Below are 15,497 nucleotides of genomic sequence, written 5' to 3'. Positions count from 1 at the left end.
TGGCAAACATTAAGAGGTGAAGAGGGGTCTTTGACATTCAATTTAATTAAATAGGATTTAATGGGAATAGGAGAGGCACAAAGGATTAGATGGACATCGAGCCCTGAGATGACACTGTCGTGACTTTGAAGGGAAAACTCAAGTTTGTTAAAGGAATAGTTCACCCTAGCACAATTTCAATGAAAGGGAACTGAGGCTTTCAAGCTTCGAAAACAACAGAAACACCATACAAACAACATAAAAGTTGTTCATTTGAATCATATGTTATATGCAGTGCTCAGAAGTCATATGCTACTTTGTGTGCAGGAACAGACAAAGTTATGTAGCTCACAAAACAAATGAACCACTCTTATAGGCCCTTTTCAGAGCAGGGTGAGAAAATCCCTTTAAAAGTCCTTTCATTATGCAAAACAATAATTTGAGGCGAATACGTTTGTCTAGATAAAATATCCATTCAGAATATTTATAAGCACCACTCTGAGATAAATCCAAATCCAGTTTAATCGCACAATGCTTTTAATCCTTGTTTTAGACACACAAAAAAAGACTATCATCTTCTTTTAAAGGAGAGATGTTTTGTGATGTTTGTTCTGAGTGAGGCGGTGTGGTTTCCGTGTGTTTAATCACAAAGAGATATCAAAACCACCAGGCCTCTTGAGGCAATTACAAAGTGTTACACTGCAGATTAGCAGATTTCCTTGCCACGGGCTCTTCCTGATCAAACTTCCCAATCAAACATTAAATAAGTCATATAAAACCAACTAAATCAATCAGCCTTGGGGAGAAAACGGAGTATAAGTGGTTAGATTGATTGGCTAAATGGAATTTTGAAATAACTTTTAATAGAAGGTACATCACTATCAAAACACTTTACCATGGAGTGAAGAAAAGAGAGAGTAAATGCTACTGTGTTGTAGAGCACTTTAAAAACATTAGGAATAAATGAATTTTGTTAAACATGTTTTTTACCAGAACACACTGTTTACACAGTATTTGAAAGGTGCATTGCAGTATTCAAATAAACAATGTTAACATCAATGGCAGGAAACACCCGTTCATGTAGCTAGTGTGCTTTTACATATAAAGTATATGGTATATAATATTAACTAATAAACTCCCTAAACACAGTCTGCTAGACCCGTGGTTCTCAATTGGTTTTGCTTTGGGATCTAGATTTTACACTGGGGATCAAATGATGACACAGCCCGGTAGGAACAATTTTGCTATAACATAACATTTTACAAATGCATGAAAGCTTGTATAACTATTGAAATTTAGTATTGGTATTTTATATTAAGCCAATAATGAATTGCAAAAAACCCATTGTGGTCATTTAAAACCTTTTTTAAGGTGAACCCATTTTAAATGAAGTTTGGTTTCTTGTATTGTGAAGTCTGATTGGATGCACGACCTGATGTCTTCAACAATAACTACAAAAGATATGGGAAGTGTTTTCTTTTCTAGCTGATAACCACATGGGTCAGTATTTATTTTAAAGAAAGAAATTATACTTTTATTCAGTAATGATGCATTAAACTGATTAATCAAAAGTGGCAGTAATGTTATAAAAGTAAATATTCTTTTGAAATTTCTATTCATCAAATAATTCTAAATATGAAGCATAACAATGGTTTTTAACATTGATAAGAAATGTTTCATGAGCATCAAATCAATTAGAATGATTTCTAAAAGATCATGTGACACTGAAGACTGGAGTAATGATCTTGACAATTCAGCGTTGCCATCATTGGAATAAATTACATTTTAAAATATTTATAAGTTATTCATTTAAATTCTAATAATATTTCACTATATTGCTATTTTTACAGTAATTTATTTTTGAAAATGCAGCATTGGGGAGCTTAAGAGACTTAAAATTATTAAACATGTTAAATATTTTAATAATAAATTAAATAATATTAAATAATATTTAAATATCTAATCTTTAATAATTACAAAATTATCTATAACACATTTAGTTTGGTACTGTATCTAAACTGCACCATTCTGCTGCATTGTTAGTTGCAATTTATTATTTGAATTAGGTTTTGCATTAGTTTTTTCCCTCCTGTCCAGATCAATACAGACTTCTGACTCATTTTTGGGAGCGAGCCACCAGTTGAGAACCACTGAGCTAGACATTTATCACATTATCAGATTATAAGGTAGCATTCGGTCAAAATGTTTGCACTATAAGATAGCAGAGCTGAACTTACATGCGATGCGTACAAATGCCTTTTGGCTCTTTTGGGTTCCTGTAGTGCTCCAGGCCACACACTGACACCAGTAATCTTCCAGACCAAAGATCTTCTCCACCTGCTGTCTGGAGATGTCAATCTTCACCTGCATCACGGGCAGCCCTGGGACCAAACCAGACAAAGCAAACACGTTCAGCTCATCGCTCCAAACATATCCATTGCCATTGACAGAGACAGGCGTTCAGAGCCCTGTCAAAAGTTTACTTGTATCAAACTTGTGGTTAATATATGGCAAATTGGCTGGCAGAAATTAGCAGCTCATCACTGGCAGTGGTGGGTCAAAACTTTGGCAACAATGTGAAATCTATCACAGCTGTCAAACTTTTCACAGACATGGCAAACAGTCCACTGTTTCCAAAGGTTTTTTGGAGGTTCACCACGTCCAGTGAAGAGCTGCCAACCATTTGCAATAAGGGGAAAATAAGTTTTTTGTAAACAAACATTTTTTATTGCTTGGTTAATTCATGGAATATTGACAGATGGTTGAGCAATGTTCTGATCATTGTTTATAAAAAATTGCAGGAAGTGTATGACATGCGAAACCACCTCAAAATAGAAAATCCTAAACTCTACTGGGTTTTCTTGGGGTGAATTAATAAATAAACAGATATTAATACTTATGTGAGCTTCCAGTGAGAGATATTTTTCATGGTTACTCAATATGTGCGTTTTCATTCAGACATGAGTGGCTAGGATTATCCATAGCTCAGAGGTCTTTTCTGAAAATAAAATGTAAAAGAGGACAAGAAAAAAAAGGGAATGAAGTGATAATTTGTCAACTGCAGTCGGATGAATAATGTCTATACAACTGGTGTGAAGTCATCCAACAAAATGACTCATTTTCAGCTGACAATTACAAATGAACATTATCAGAGTTAACCAACATCAACAACACAACATGTGTAATGCATAATAAAGCTCTCTTTGAGGATGGAGGGATGGGGTTAGACAAAGATCATTTTTCTTTTCATTATCTCTGGACCATCTCCTCACCCCCTATAAGCCTCTGATATTTTCCTCCATGGCTATCGCTCATCTCAACACGAAAGCATGACCTTGAAGATGCCCACGTCCTCCTTCCTCCTAATTTCGCCCATAATCTCTCCATCCAACGTATTCATCATTTCCTCTTCCCCTCTCCCTTTTTCTTGTTTTGCTTTCTCCATTAGAACCTAGACCTAGGTTTCAAAACCTAGGGCATTTTGGGGCATTATAGGCATATCATTATGTTCAAATAGAAGTAAAAAAAAAAATTAATTGAAAAAAGAAAATGCATAGCATTTCAAATCGTTTTCTGTGCACCATAGTTGCATTGAACTTACAATTTGATTTGAAATGTTTGAATCGACTGTTGAGCATCATACAGTAGTTGTGTTTGAAAGTTTAAGTTGATTTCTGGGCATCGTATGAACATTTAAAATGATTTAAAATGATTTTGAGGCATGAAATGTTTAAATAGACGTTTATGCATCGTAGATAGATTCAAACACCTTTTTTGGGCATCATAAAAATCTTCAAAGAAATTTTAATGCTTGAATCGATTTCTTCATTTCAAATGTTTGACTATTTTTGTGCTCCATAGGTAAATTAAAAAAGGCTCTGAACAATATTTCTTCACAATTTAATATATTATAAGATTCTTTCAAACACTAGAACTGGTTTGGCATCGTATGAATGTTTGAATAGATTTTTTGCAAAATATAGCTGCCTTCAAATGTTCAACTTGATTTCTGGACATCATTTCAATGCTTAAATTGATTTTGTTGGAATCAATGGAATATTTAAACATCTTTGCACATCATGTGTGCAAAGACTTAAATTGAACCTTTTAGAACTCCCCTATTATGTCCAAATATGGTGTCAAGGTAAACAGCTCTCCAGTTTCTGAAACTCATACTGCACAGCATGACCAGTTAAGCATTTAATGTCAATGGACATTAATAAGCACAAAACTCCAATAACCTCATTCTGCAATTAGCCATGTGGTGTGGTCAGATGCTCCAGCTTTGTGACAAAAATGCATCATCTCAAATCCTGCTGGTCAGTTGAGTTCTTGTTCCAACCTGTCTGTCACAAATCAATGCACATCACATCCATCAACACTTGGCAGAGAGTCTCTAGGAGGAGAGAAATAGGGCAGCAGAGAGAGCTCGTGTCTCACTATCTTGGCAGACATTAGGAGCACATGCAATTACTGTTAGATTTAAAACAACCTCCAGTGTTGCTCAGGGCGTCAACATCAAAATGGACCTCTCAGACAATCTTGCTCTCTTCTGACACAACGTCTGGACTTTAATCCTCGCTGATGGCTCTCAACACTTTTGCAACGGGTCAAAAATATGACATACAATGCACAAATCTCTGTAATCCAGACTCAAATAAGTGCATTGAAAAGAACATTTTCAATTAATTGCTCCACTCGCACTGCATTCAATTCAAATTGCGTAACCAATTCAAAAGGAGCAGAAACAGTTATGATATTAGACCACTAATATCATGGAGATTTTTAAGGGGTGATTTTTCTTAGAGAATGTAATTATCGTTCGCATTAAAACGTAAAATACAATTAGGAGAAATAGGCGTAGTCCTGAAATAGTCAGAGGAAAAGCTATCTTAAACACTGATTGTTTTATTAATTGCTTTTTGTTTCTTTCAGTAGCAATTACCCGGATTTCTGACCTCACACTCCCTCTGCGCTTCACGACGAACCGCTGAGGCCGCCACATTCGGTTTCATTCACTTTTGTGAATATGCCAAACGGCCTGCACTATTACTCAGGCATGAAAATTCACTTTTCCTGCATGACAGATTTAGTTGCATGATAGGCCGGGATAATACTGAAACGCAGATTTGTATAATTAGTAATTAACCGAGTATGAAGTCTTTGACTAGGAACACCATTAAAACGTTCACCCCTGAGCCCTTGAGCGAGGTCGCTGTGGCAACCCTCCCTTAGGGGTCTGAGAGGTCACACAGTTAAAGAATAATTGACTCTTAGACCGAGTGTCACATGCAAGCACACCCGCTTCCAATACTGTTAAACCCCCACAGATGGAGGAAATTATTCAGAAATGAAGACACATTTATTAGACCCTGAAAGAAAAAAGGCCCTGCGGAGATTGAACCATAATTCTGAGTTATTGCTTTATGCTTTTGTCGTGTTTTGCGTCTGCATACTCAATACATGCGGCACACCTTGAAAATTAATTGTTAAAAATTCATAACCTGTCCCGTTTTTCTACATTGACATCTAACAAATTATTAAATACAGACAAAAAATTCAGACAAAGAATAATAATGCCGCTTTCCATTCTGGGGTTAGCTGAACCCAGTGCATTTTTCATAACAGACCACAAGGTCAACCAGTTCCCAGGCATTTCCCAGAATTCAACGCATGCATCATAAGGAATAGTGGGAATGAAAAAGAAAGTTTTTTTCCCTCTCAATGGTAAAGCATTTTAAACTTGATACAGTGTTTTAAAAAAGCAACACACTAAGAGACGCTGAAAAAAATGAGACGTTTTGCAAACATCAGTCTTTAACTTTTTGTTTTTTGTTTTTGTTTTATTTTTGGGTGAATTAACCCTTTAAAGGAGTGGTAACCAACGAGGGGGCCATGGGCCACTAATGGGCCTGAGCAAACTTCAATGACTAAAAGGTAACTAAATTAATACATTATTACTATATATTTATTTCTTATATAATATTATGAAAGAATAAATAAAATAATGTATTTATAATAATATTATTTATTTAATATATATATATATATATATATATATATTATGGTTTTGGTTTTATAGAAAAATTTACTGTTCTTTAAACTTCATAAATCACAAAATAAACCGTGGTTAATTAATTTAATATAACAATCCTCCTAGTTTCTGTTTCAGATAATAAACTAACTCCTACAGTATTTCTGGTGATCTATGGCAGAAATCCCTATATCAGGAAGCCTTCTGATATTGTGTTGGGGGGGTCTTTCAGTCAAAAAAGTTGAGAACCACTGCCTTGAAGATGTTTCCTCCAGGGAACTGGTCCTGGTCGGATCTGACGGTGCATTTACAGTATCCAGGGATATGATAACATACCGTTCCGACACACTACACCATAACTTCATCTGAGTCCCAGCGTGACTTTGCAGTGACTGCTCTACATATTATTGCAGCTGCAAACATCTGTTTGTGTCTGCACCAACAGCTCCCCAAAGGAACAGCAAACACTGCAAGTGGAGTGACTAGGTGGCAAACAGATTCATTATTCAAGGATGTTATCTATCCAAATGTCTGATTAACAGTTCTCATTACTGCTATAGAGGACTTTTATTGTGAAGACAATGTAGGCTGTTAAATCAAATAGCATGTGTGTGTCTTGAAATACAGACAAGACTCACAGACCCGCAATGACATCGCTACCCTTATTCCCTTGTGAGTCGATACAGGAGCTTGTCTGGTGAAGAGACTTGATTTTATTTTCGCTCACTCTTGTTTTTGCTGCCGGTGACCTCAATTCCACGGGGGTCATTTGCTTATCAAAGGCGCAGACCGAAACTGGCAGGTTGGAGTAAGTTTTCATTGTGACTGAGGAAATTCAATTAGGCCGCATCTAGAGCGCGGGGAGCTAAGATTCATCAATGGGAGTTGGGATTAAGAGGGAACTGACTTACACTAGGACGATCAGTCAGAAGGTCAGCATCTGCTCATCACAAGGGACTTATTTATTTTTTCCATTGACTTCCCATTGAATACAGCTGGAATAAAGCATCACTCTCCAATGCACTGAATCTTACAGATGATTGCTTCCATCACCTGTATAGCAGTGGCGAGTGGTGACTTCTTTAACTGGCTGTGCTGGGTGGTGCGTTTTGTAACCTTGTAACGGTTCTCTGTAAAAAAACCAAACCGCATTTGCACCGCCAGTCATCTAAAATCTGATAACGCATACGCATCTATAATATAGTTTGTTGAAACACGTAAAACCGACAGACAGAGTTAGGCTAATGTATGTTCAGTGCGAGGGCCGTATGCTCGAACATGACCAGACCTAAACAGCACATGTTGCTATCTGTGTTTAAACTAACCTTATTTAAACCCTGCCAATGTAAACATTCAAGTGCAAAAAGACGCGTAGGAGAACTTGGGCACACGGAAAGACAGACACCTTGCAAATATTGAGTTCTCGAAATCTTGCGCTTGAACGGACAAATTCACACAAAAATGATGTCAACATGCCCGTCTTGGCCAGTATCCTCGTAAACATAGTAGGTTATGCCATAAGTGAACGTAAACATTCGAGATAGACACAACATGTGTATCAGTGTCAGCCTACTGGATCTACCTGAAAACCCGGAAAACACTTTTTATTTTATTTGTACCTTAGTTCTATTGTATTTATTTGTGCTGTTGCTTTTAGTTTGATTATTTGCTTTTATTTGCTTTATTTTTATTTGGCAGTACGCCGCAGTAGTCTTTTTTAATTTGATCATGTCAGCTTTATGGTACACTTCAAACAACGGAGTTTCTAGTAATTTCTAGTTAATATTAATTATCGAGTCCGCGAATGGTTTGGGTATGCAGAGCATTTGCAGCTTATATGGACCGCACGGCCCTGCTGTATAGACACACTAGTGACAATAATGATGTTTATCATTAGTGTTGAATTAGAGAGGTAAATAAGCATTTAAAACACATTAGTGTTTTGAACTGTGTTGAATAATGTAATGTTTACCATGTTGTTTGACAAATATATCACTCTCTTTCATTGCATTATGCTCTTTTCATTACCCGTTATCGCTTCTGGACGTCTGAGCCCAGAAACAGCGGGCAAAGCTAGAGAGGTAAACAAACATGAATAATCAGAGCAATTTGAAAAACGGCATTAAAACATTGACACAATTCTGAGCTGTGTGCCGACACATTGAGCCATGATGCTTACGAGGTCGACATGAGTTCAAATCTGCCTCATAGCATTTCCCATTCTTTTACCTTGGGCATCAGTAAAATTACTCGTATAAACAAAATGCAAAAAAATTTAACTTAGAAAACTACAAATGCACCTCTCCTCAACAAGCCACATGATTTAAGGTATCAATCACAGAATAAATGACGTGACATTTATTATTAGGGATTTGAACACACCTCTTGGGTAGCATCACTAATAATAAACACTCCCAAATAATGCTGCACATATAGACAAAGGATCAAAACTAGAATCCATCCCATCCCATCCCATCCCTGCAAAACCTCTCAAACTCCAATTAAAACATTCCAAAAACATAAAAAAAGGAAAAACTAAGTCTGTGTCCTTAGGCACACTGAAGCTGGATGTGTGGCCCATGTGGACCAACAGACAGGATGACTCAGTGAACGGCTGTCTCTTTTCTTGCGCTAATAAGATGCTGTAATCCTCGGCTCACTCCACCGAGCAGCAGTCTGTGAAGAAGAGACAGACAGACTGTTCCAGGGTCCACATTAAATCTATAAGCCGCGGAGGTGCCACGCAGGTGCCACGCAGGGACATCCAGGAACCCCTAACCAGTCTGTCCAGCACACATTGTAGGTCAAGGCTTGGCTCAAGGATTCTAGTTATTACAGGAAAATTTTTGCTAGTTGTAATTTGATTGAACTGTCCATTTGCGACTGTCAACGCAACGTTCAAGGCCTCCCGCTAGCGCCCGCCGTCCAATTATGAATTATTTAAGGCTGGTGACCCAGCATGTGGCTGCAGCACCAATCAATCCAGTCTAGTTCAGGCCAATGCCAGATCAAGGTGAAATGACTTGCAGGTAGGTTAGAAAAACCACTGACACGCATGCTAATGTGTCAATCTGCAGCTTGAAAAAGGGAAAATGCACTGATATTAAAGCCTACAGAGTCTTGAAATGGGCTGTGACACAGAAAGAGTGATTACAAGCACCATGAAAGACAACACTAAGATTTTATGTCGACTTTTATGTGACTGATATTAAATTAAATGCTAAGCGTCTATAACCTGAGAAAGCCCTGGCAACAGTGAACGCAGATTTATCTAGTAGACTATTTCGTAACAGAACAAGTTAACGCACCAATCTTGCCTTAAAACACTTTCTTAAAAATACCGAGTTTCCCTTTATATAAGATTTCTTTTTGTAAGATTAATTCAGCAGTCAGCTAGTGAAGGTTACTCAAGGTATAATTTGTCATTCGTCTGCTGATTGATTTTCTTATCTTATGGCATCAACACCCTGATCTGTGAGTAGCACCATATTGGCATGTCAGTGTTGATTGCGGTTTATTGGACGTTTCATGCTAAATTGCCTCTAGAGAGAGTCTGTTAGATATGATGTAAGATCAGCATGCAATGCGCATGTATTGTGGCAGAAGGGGGCCGTGTTCTTACAGTACATGCATCCTCAGTGAAGAGACAACAGGAATTCACAGATCTACAAAAGCTGATGAAATGCTAATTTGCTCCAGTATTTTTAGAAAGTCGAGTAAAGAAAATACTGTCAACACGTACTAACAACATAATTTGCAGGCAACAACAATAGTATCAAAATGTATACAGTAACTTAAGCTGGTTTAAGAAAGTAATCATCCAAGTTGATTGTACTTCAAAATGTAAGTCATTCAAATTAAATTACATTAAACTGGCTTAAAATAATTTGAATCTTGTATAGCTCAAAGTTGAAAATTGCTTAACTTATTTTAATGAGTTAAAGCAATGTAAAAACATGTTGTCAACTTATTGATCATATTGATAATTTTTTTACAATGTAGTATGAAAAACAGACATTTTTTTCTAACCGTTTAACAAACAATCCATAATAGTAATAAATGAACCAACTGATAGACAAATGCTTGAACACAGATTTTTGCAGAATCATAAAATCATCTTGTTTGCATAAAAGTGAAGAAATCATGAAAAATATATCAGGCTACTGTCATAATGTTCATGTTGCTTTAGCTCATTTTAATATACTGACGATTTCATATAATCATGACAGTATATGGAGGCAATCTCTTTATGATTATGTTTTCAAAGGGTTACAGGCAGGATGTGTGTGTGTGTGTGTGTGTGTGTGTGTGTGTGTGTGTGTGTGTGTGTGTGTGTGTGTGTGTGTGTGTGTGTGTGTGTGTGTGTGTGTGTGTGTGTGAGAAAGAGGAATGAACTAACAACTCAGGCACGCACACACACATACACAAGTTGTTAGTTCATTCCTCTTCCAGCAACATTTACTGTCCGCATGAGCCATGGTTGGTTGTAGCAGGCCAATAACCAAGTATAAATCCAGTTTTGACCGGAGGTATTCCTCTGTTGACAATTTACACCTCAGGCAATAAATTATCAAAGCTAAAGATAAACACTGAGACATCTGCTAGCTGATAGCAATGGAGCTAACACAAATCACGTCAACCTCATTAAACTTCCATTTCTGTCCAACTTTATAACCAGAAGGCATCTCTGTCAGGTTAAGGTAAACCAATTAAAGACTGTATGGCCAAAATATTCTGAATAGCTCCAAGCTAAAGACCTACCAACCCATGACTACCAGCTGGCATCACATATCTTTTGGGTTTATATATTTGAAATATGTTGCCTAGCAGACAGACGTTTGACAGCACTGCAAAATAAGAGATTTATTAAACAAATGACAACCAAATGAGTCTCCTGTGAGCATGTGATTGGATTTTTTTTCAAGGGAGGGTCTTTGTGACTATATACACATCAGCATGACACTGCATATTGACAAAGCAAAAGAATGTTTGAAAAAAGTTGGTAACAACCAAACTTTGCCGGCTATTTGTCAGCTATTAAGGAGACAAGTATATACATACAGAGCTTGACATTAACTTTTTTGCTCACCAGCCACTGTGGCTAATGGTTTTCCAAAGTTACTAGCTACTCAGCATTCTAACTGGCTACAATTTTGTTGTTGGCAAATTATATTTTATTTGGGGTGTGATGATACACTTAGCTCACAAGACGAGACAATACACGATATTGGATTCACGAAAACGAGATGACAATATTTTAACACTATTTTTCAAGAACAGTTCAATGAGAAATATATGACTGGAAAAACATTGATGTATTCTCCTGTTTTGGTGTAGATTTATAAATGATTTACGTTACAAATCTGGTGAAATTTCACATATTGCGTTCCCAGATGAGTGTTATAAGCAACTCAATCTCGCAGCATATGCATGGATGGAATTTGTTAACTGAGCTGCTGAGACGTGCTCCACGCATGTAAACAGAGCAACACTTCGCTATCAAACAGAAGTGCGTTACACGTTATAAGTTCCCAACTGGACGTTATTGGAAAGTTTGTGTGGAGCAGCATTTACTGTGAACGGAGCCGCTCTGAGACGCTGGAAGAAACATGTAACGCCTGTAAATAATAAAAGTGTCGCACTTCACTCTGAAACCCGCAGTGTTTCAATGGGGCCCATCAATTTCCTATGAGTTCAGCAGAAGAGAGAAATTCATACAGGTTTGGAACAACTTGAGGGTGAGTAAATGACAGTCTTTTTTTTTTTTTGGGTTGACATCCCTTTAATAATAAGATTACTTCACACACAAAAAAAAAATCAAAATATTACTGTTTTTACTGTATTTTTGATCAAATAAAGGCAGCCTGGGTGAGCATAAGAGACTCCTTTCAAAAAGCCACACACACTGAAGGCCCAAGAGGGATGTCAATACCAGATGTAACTGTGCTGAAAAGTGTATTTAGATTGATGAACAAAAGATATTTCTGAAAACATCAGCCTTTAGAGGACAGAAATTCAACAACAAACTGACTGCCACAGAATTTCACAGCTGCTGTACCGTACTGAGTATCATTTGGCAATCTAGACCTACTCCAAATCAGTTCAGAAACCATTTCCTGTCCCAAATTACCTTCTCTGTCATACTCCTACATGTGATTGGAGCTGAAGTTGACAAAAAAAGGAGCCGTATGTTTTGATATTTGTTTGAGTGCTAAGTGAGTTTATACTGATTCTTTCCTAAGGGCCAGTGCACACAAAACACAAACTGTCATCCACCCGGTTTCTCTGCCTATCAAAAATCTTCATGGACTATTAAGCTGTCACGTCCCCTCCCTCCTCTCCCAGCGGCTGATCTATTCATGAAGCAACGTGAGCTGAACAGGTGTTGATCTGCATCAAAAATCATCTTCCTTGATTGGTGACAGTTAAAAACTGCAACCGTCTTGGTGGATTGTTTATGTTTGGTAAGGCTTGAGTGACAAGCAGAACTCATCACAAAAGCATCTCTTTTTTGGCATAAATGTATCAATGCCCATCTTCACACACAAAATGCTGTATTACAGTATATATACAATGAATTTGCCAACAAAACAAAAAAATTTATCTCTAACCCACACCATCTTTGTAATGATAGGTATTAGGGGTAGAAAAGACAGAAAAACAGGAGAAATTAGTTTTCAGTTTTTAACAATTGTATCTGCCAGCACATGGTTAGGAAACAAGCATTTCAATCAGAGATAGAGGACGGCGGAGGAGCAGCAACAGATGTCAATCAAATTAGTCGCTGTTGCCCTTAGTTACAGTGGCCATCTCTGTCAAGCTTTCATAGCACTCATTCTGCTTTAAGAAATATGAAGACAGAAGTTATTGGATTGAATGAAATAAAATCTGGGGCCAGTTATAAACAAAGCCACTATGTTAAAACTGTGTCTTAAAAACTAACTAGCAGTTTTCCAAAGGGTAATCAGTCTTTTTAAATTAAAATTAGACTAATCTAATTTATGTACCGTACCGGTCTTGAAGAATCAAATTAGATTACTAAATTGTAAGACTAATATAAGCGGCTTATACAACCGGCAACTGAATCAACAGTGTATTTATCTAGTTGACAAAAAGGTTATGGTAATATAGCAAAATATGGCATATGGTAATAGATCCAAATTATGCAAAGAAATGCATAATGGAAAGATATGATTCAGAATCAATGCAATTGCTCATGTTAAACTAAAAAGAAAGACATTAAAAAAAATTAAAATTAAAGGGATAGTTCAATCAAAACAAACATTTTGTCATCAATTACTCACCCTCATGTTGTTCCAAATCGAACACAAAAGAAGATATTTTGAAGAATGTTGGTAACCAGACAGTTGACGGTAGCCATTGACTTCCATGGTATTTTTTTTCCCTACAATGGAAGTGAATGGGTGCCGTCAACTGTTTGATACCAACATTCTTCATTCTGTTTAGCAGAAGAAAGCAACTCATACAGGTTTGGAACTTGAGGGTGAGTAAATGATGGCAGAATTTTCATTTTTGGGTGAACTATCCCTTTAACTTAAAACTGAAAATTAACACAATTAATTAGTAATCAAATTTTTTTTTTAAATAACATTTTTAGTAATTTATGTGACTGCTTGTCAAAAAATGATTCTGTGTGATTCGTTGGACTTCGTATTTTCATTTTCCATAAAATTTTTTACATCTACTGACTGAAATTTTAAAAATGATGTCACATTTATGGACTTTCTCATTATTGGTACATCACATGGGCAAATTGTTGAATTAAATACATGACTATGGATTCAATTTAAATCATAACATGTGAAAGCAAAAACTTCTTCCATCAATCATTGTGCTTCTGTGTACCTTACAGTGCTAAAGAGCTGAGGAAACGACAAGCATCAATGACTTGTGCCATCGGAAACCTCCCAATGTATGAATTTTTCCAACATCAGCCTGAGGACACCACATCCCATTTTATATGCTATTTCCTGAACATTTTCCCAATCCTGAAATGCATTTCCTCTTTTTGCTCCCATCACTTCCATTTTAATTGTGAATTAAACAGCTCTCCGGGGCACTTTGCAGCCTTTCTACGGTGTCAATCTTCATTTCCTTCCACAAAAAGCAACACATCTTAATGGTACAGTATTGATAATCCATTGGTCTCCTAGTGCACAGTTAGAAAAATAAATGCTAGAATCAGTACCACAGGCATGTTGTTAGTCTAGATTGCATTCTGTGCAACAACAAGGGCATAGCTCTTGATCAAAAAGTAATTACTTACTAGCTGTAAGCTATGGGCTGAGCTGAAATGGATTGTGGGAGAGCAGGCCGTGTGTGTACTGAGACGAGCGGTTTTCTGTTGTGCCACACATTTCTTCTCAATGCAGACGATTTGGGGCACGTCGGGTCAGTGAATTAAGACAGCCATAATCAGACCTGAATAACAGCTCTAACATCAGACCAGCCCTCATTGAGCCATTTCAACAACACAAGGTTATGTAGAAAAATACAGTATCTACACTTTCTTTATACAAATAATTTGATAACAAATTCTTAATGAGAAGACGTGAGATAAAACCTAATAATGTCCAAAGTTTTGCAGTAAATGAACAAAAGAACTTTACTTTTAAACTAAAGATCTTTTAAACTAATTTAACAATACTGTACACTACAAGTTTGGGATTGGTATGTTTCTTATGGTTATGGTTTTTCTTATGGTTTTTCTATTTGAAAACATTTTAAAATGTAATTTATTCCTGTAATGTGTCGAGTCTTCAGTGTCACATGGTCCTTCAAAATCATTCTAATGCTGATTTGATGTTCAAGTAACATTTCTTATTATTATCAATGTTGAAAAGGGTTGTTCTGCTTGGATGAATAGAAAGTTAGAAAGTGGTAGTGTACAGTATATTTGCTTCCAAAGGTCTCAAGCAAAACTTTTGAAGCAAGTCAAACTATGTCAAAACCAGAAAGTATTCTTTAAAGGCACTCATTGCAGCAGCCTGGCAACTTGTAAACAGGGAGCAGGGCATGAAACTGCACAACCTGATTTCCCATAATTATAAAGAAGCCTGGAATCAGATTTCAAATGTGAGAATTTTGTAAAAAGCTCTCACCATTTTAGTCAGCAATCTATATGATACTCATTGTACATGCAAGTGGTTTGTTTGTGGTCCGTGACATGACATTTGAACCTAAGATTAATTTAGGCCAATGTTAACAAATACTGGTTCTGAGCCTGCCCTTAAGGAAGCCTGAATTATAGGCAGCGATATTTAGTTTAGACTGTTTGCTTGTGCTCCATTTCTAAACAGTCTCTTCATGAAGCATTTGCAGTAACACAGATCCCCTGGCTGGTGCTGACCTGGCCAGGCCAGCTAATGGGGCTGTCTGCTTCTGGATTACTGGAGCTGTTGACCTTGCCATCTGCTCCTGATGCCTCAACGCCAAACACTCTCCCTGTCTACCATTCAGACAG

General features: G+C 36.9%; 1 protein-coding gene across 4 annotated transcripts in view; it reads right to left on the bottom strand.

Moving 5' to 3' along the window:
- unc5a (unc-5 netrin receptor A) overlaps nt 1-15,497 on the bottom strand; it is a 210,298-nt gene that overhangs the window by 57,617 nt on the left and 137,184 nt on the right. For all 4 annotated transcript variants that reach the window (XM_077247567.1, XM_077247568.1, XM_077247569.1 and 1 more), the window contains exon 3: nt 2,217-2,360. In XM_077247567.1, the coding sequence (XP_077103682.1) occupies nt 2,217-2,360 (144 nt within the window). The remainder of the gene's footprint in view (nt 1-2,216; nt 2,361-15,497) is intronic.

This window comes from Siphateles boraxobius, unplaced genomic scaffold, assembly GCF_051911475.1.
Source record: "Siphateles boraxobius isolate OS27281-9 unplaced genomic scaffold, OSU_SipBor_1 3, whole genome shotgun sequence".
Lineage (NCBI taxonomy): Eukaryota > Metazoa > Chordata > Actinopteri > Cypriniformes > Leuciscidae > Siphateles > Siphateles boraxobius.
This window is presented reverse-complemented; position numbering and strand designations above follow the sequence as displayed.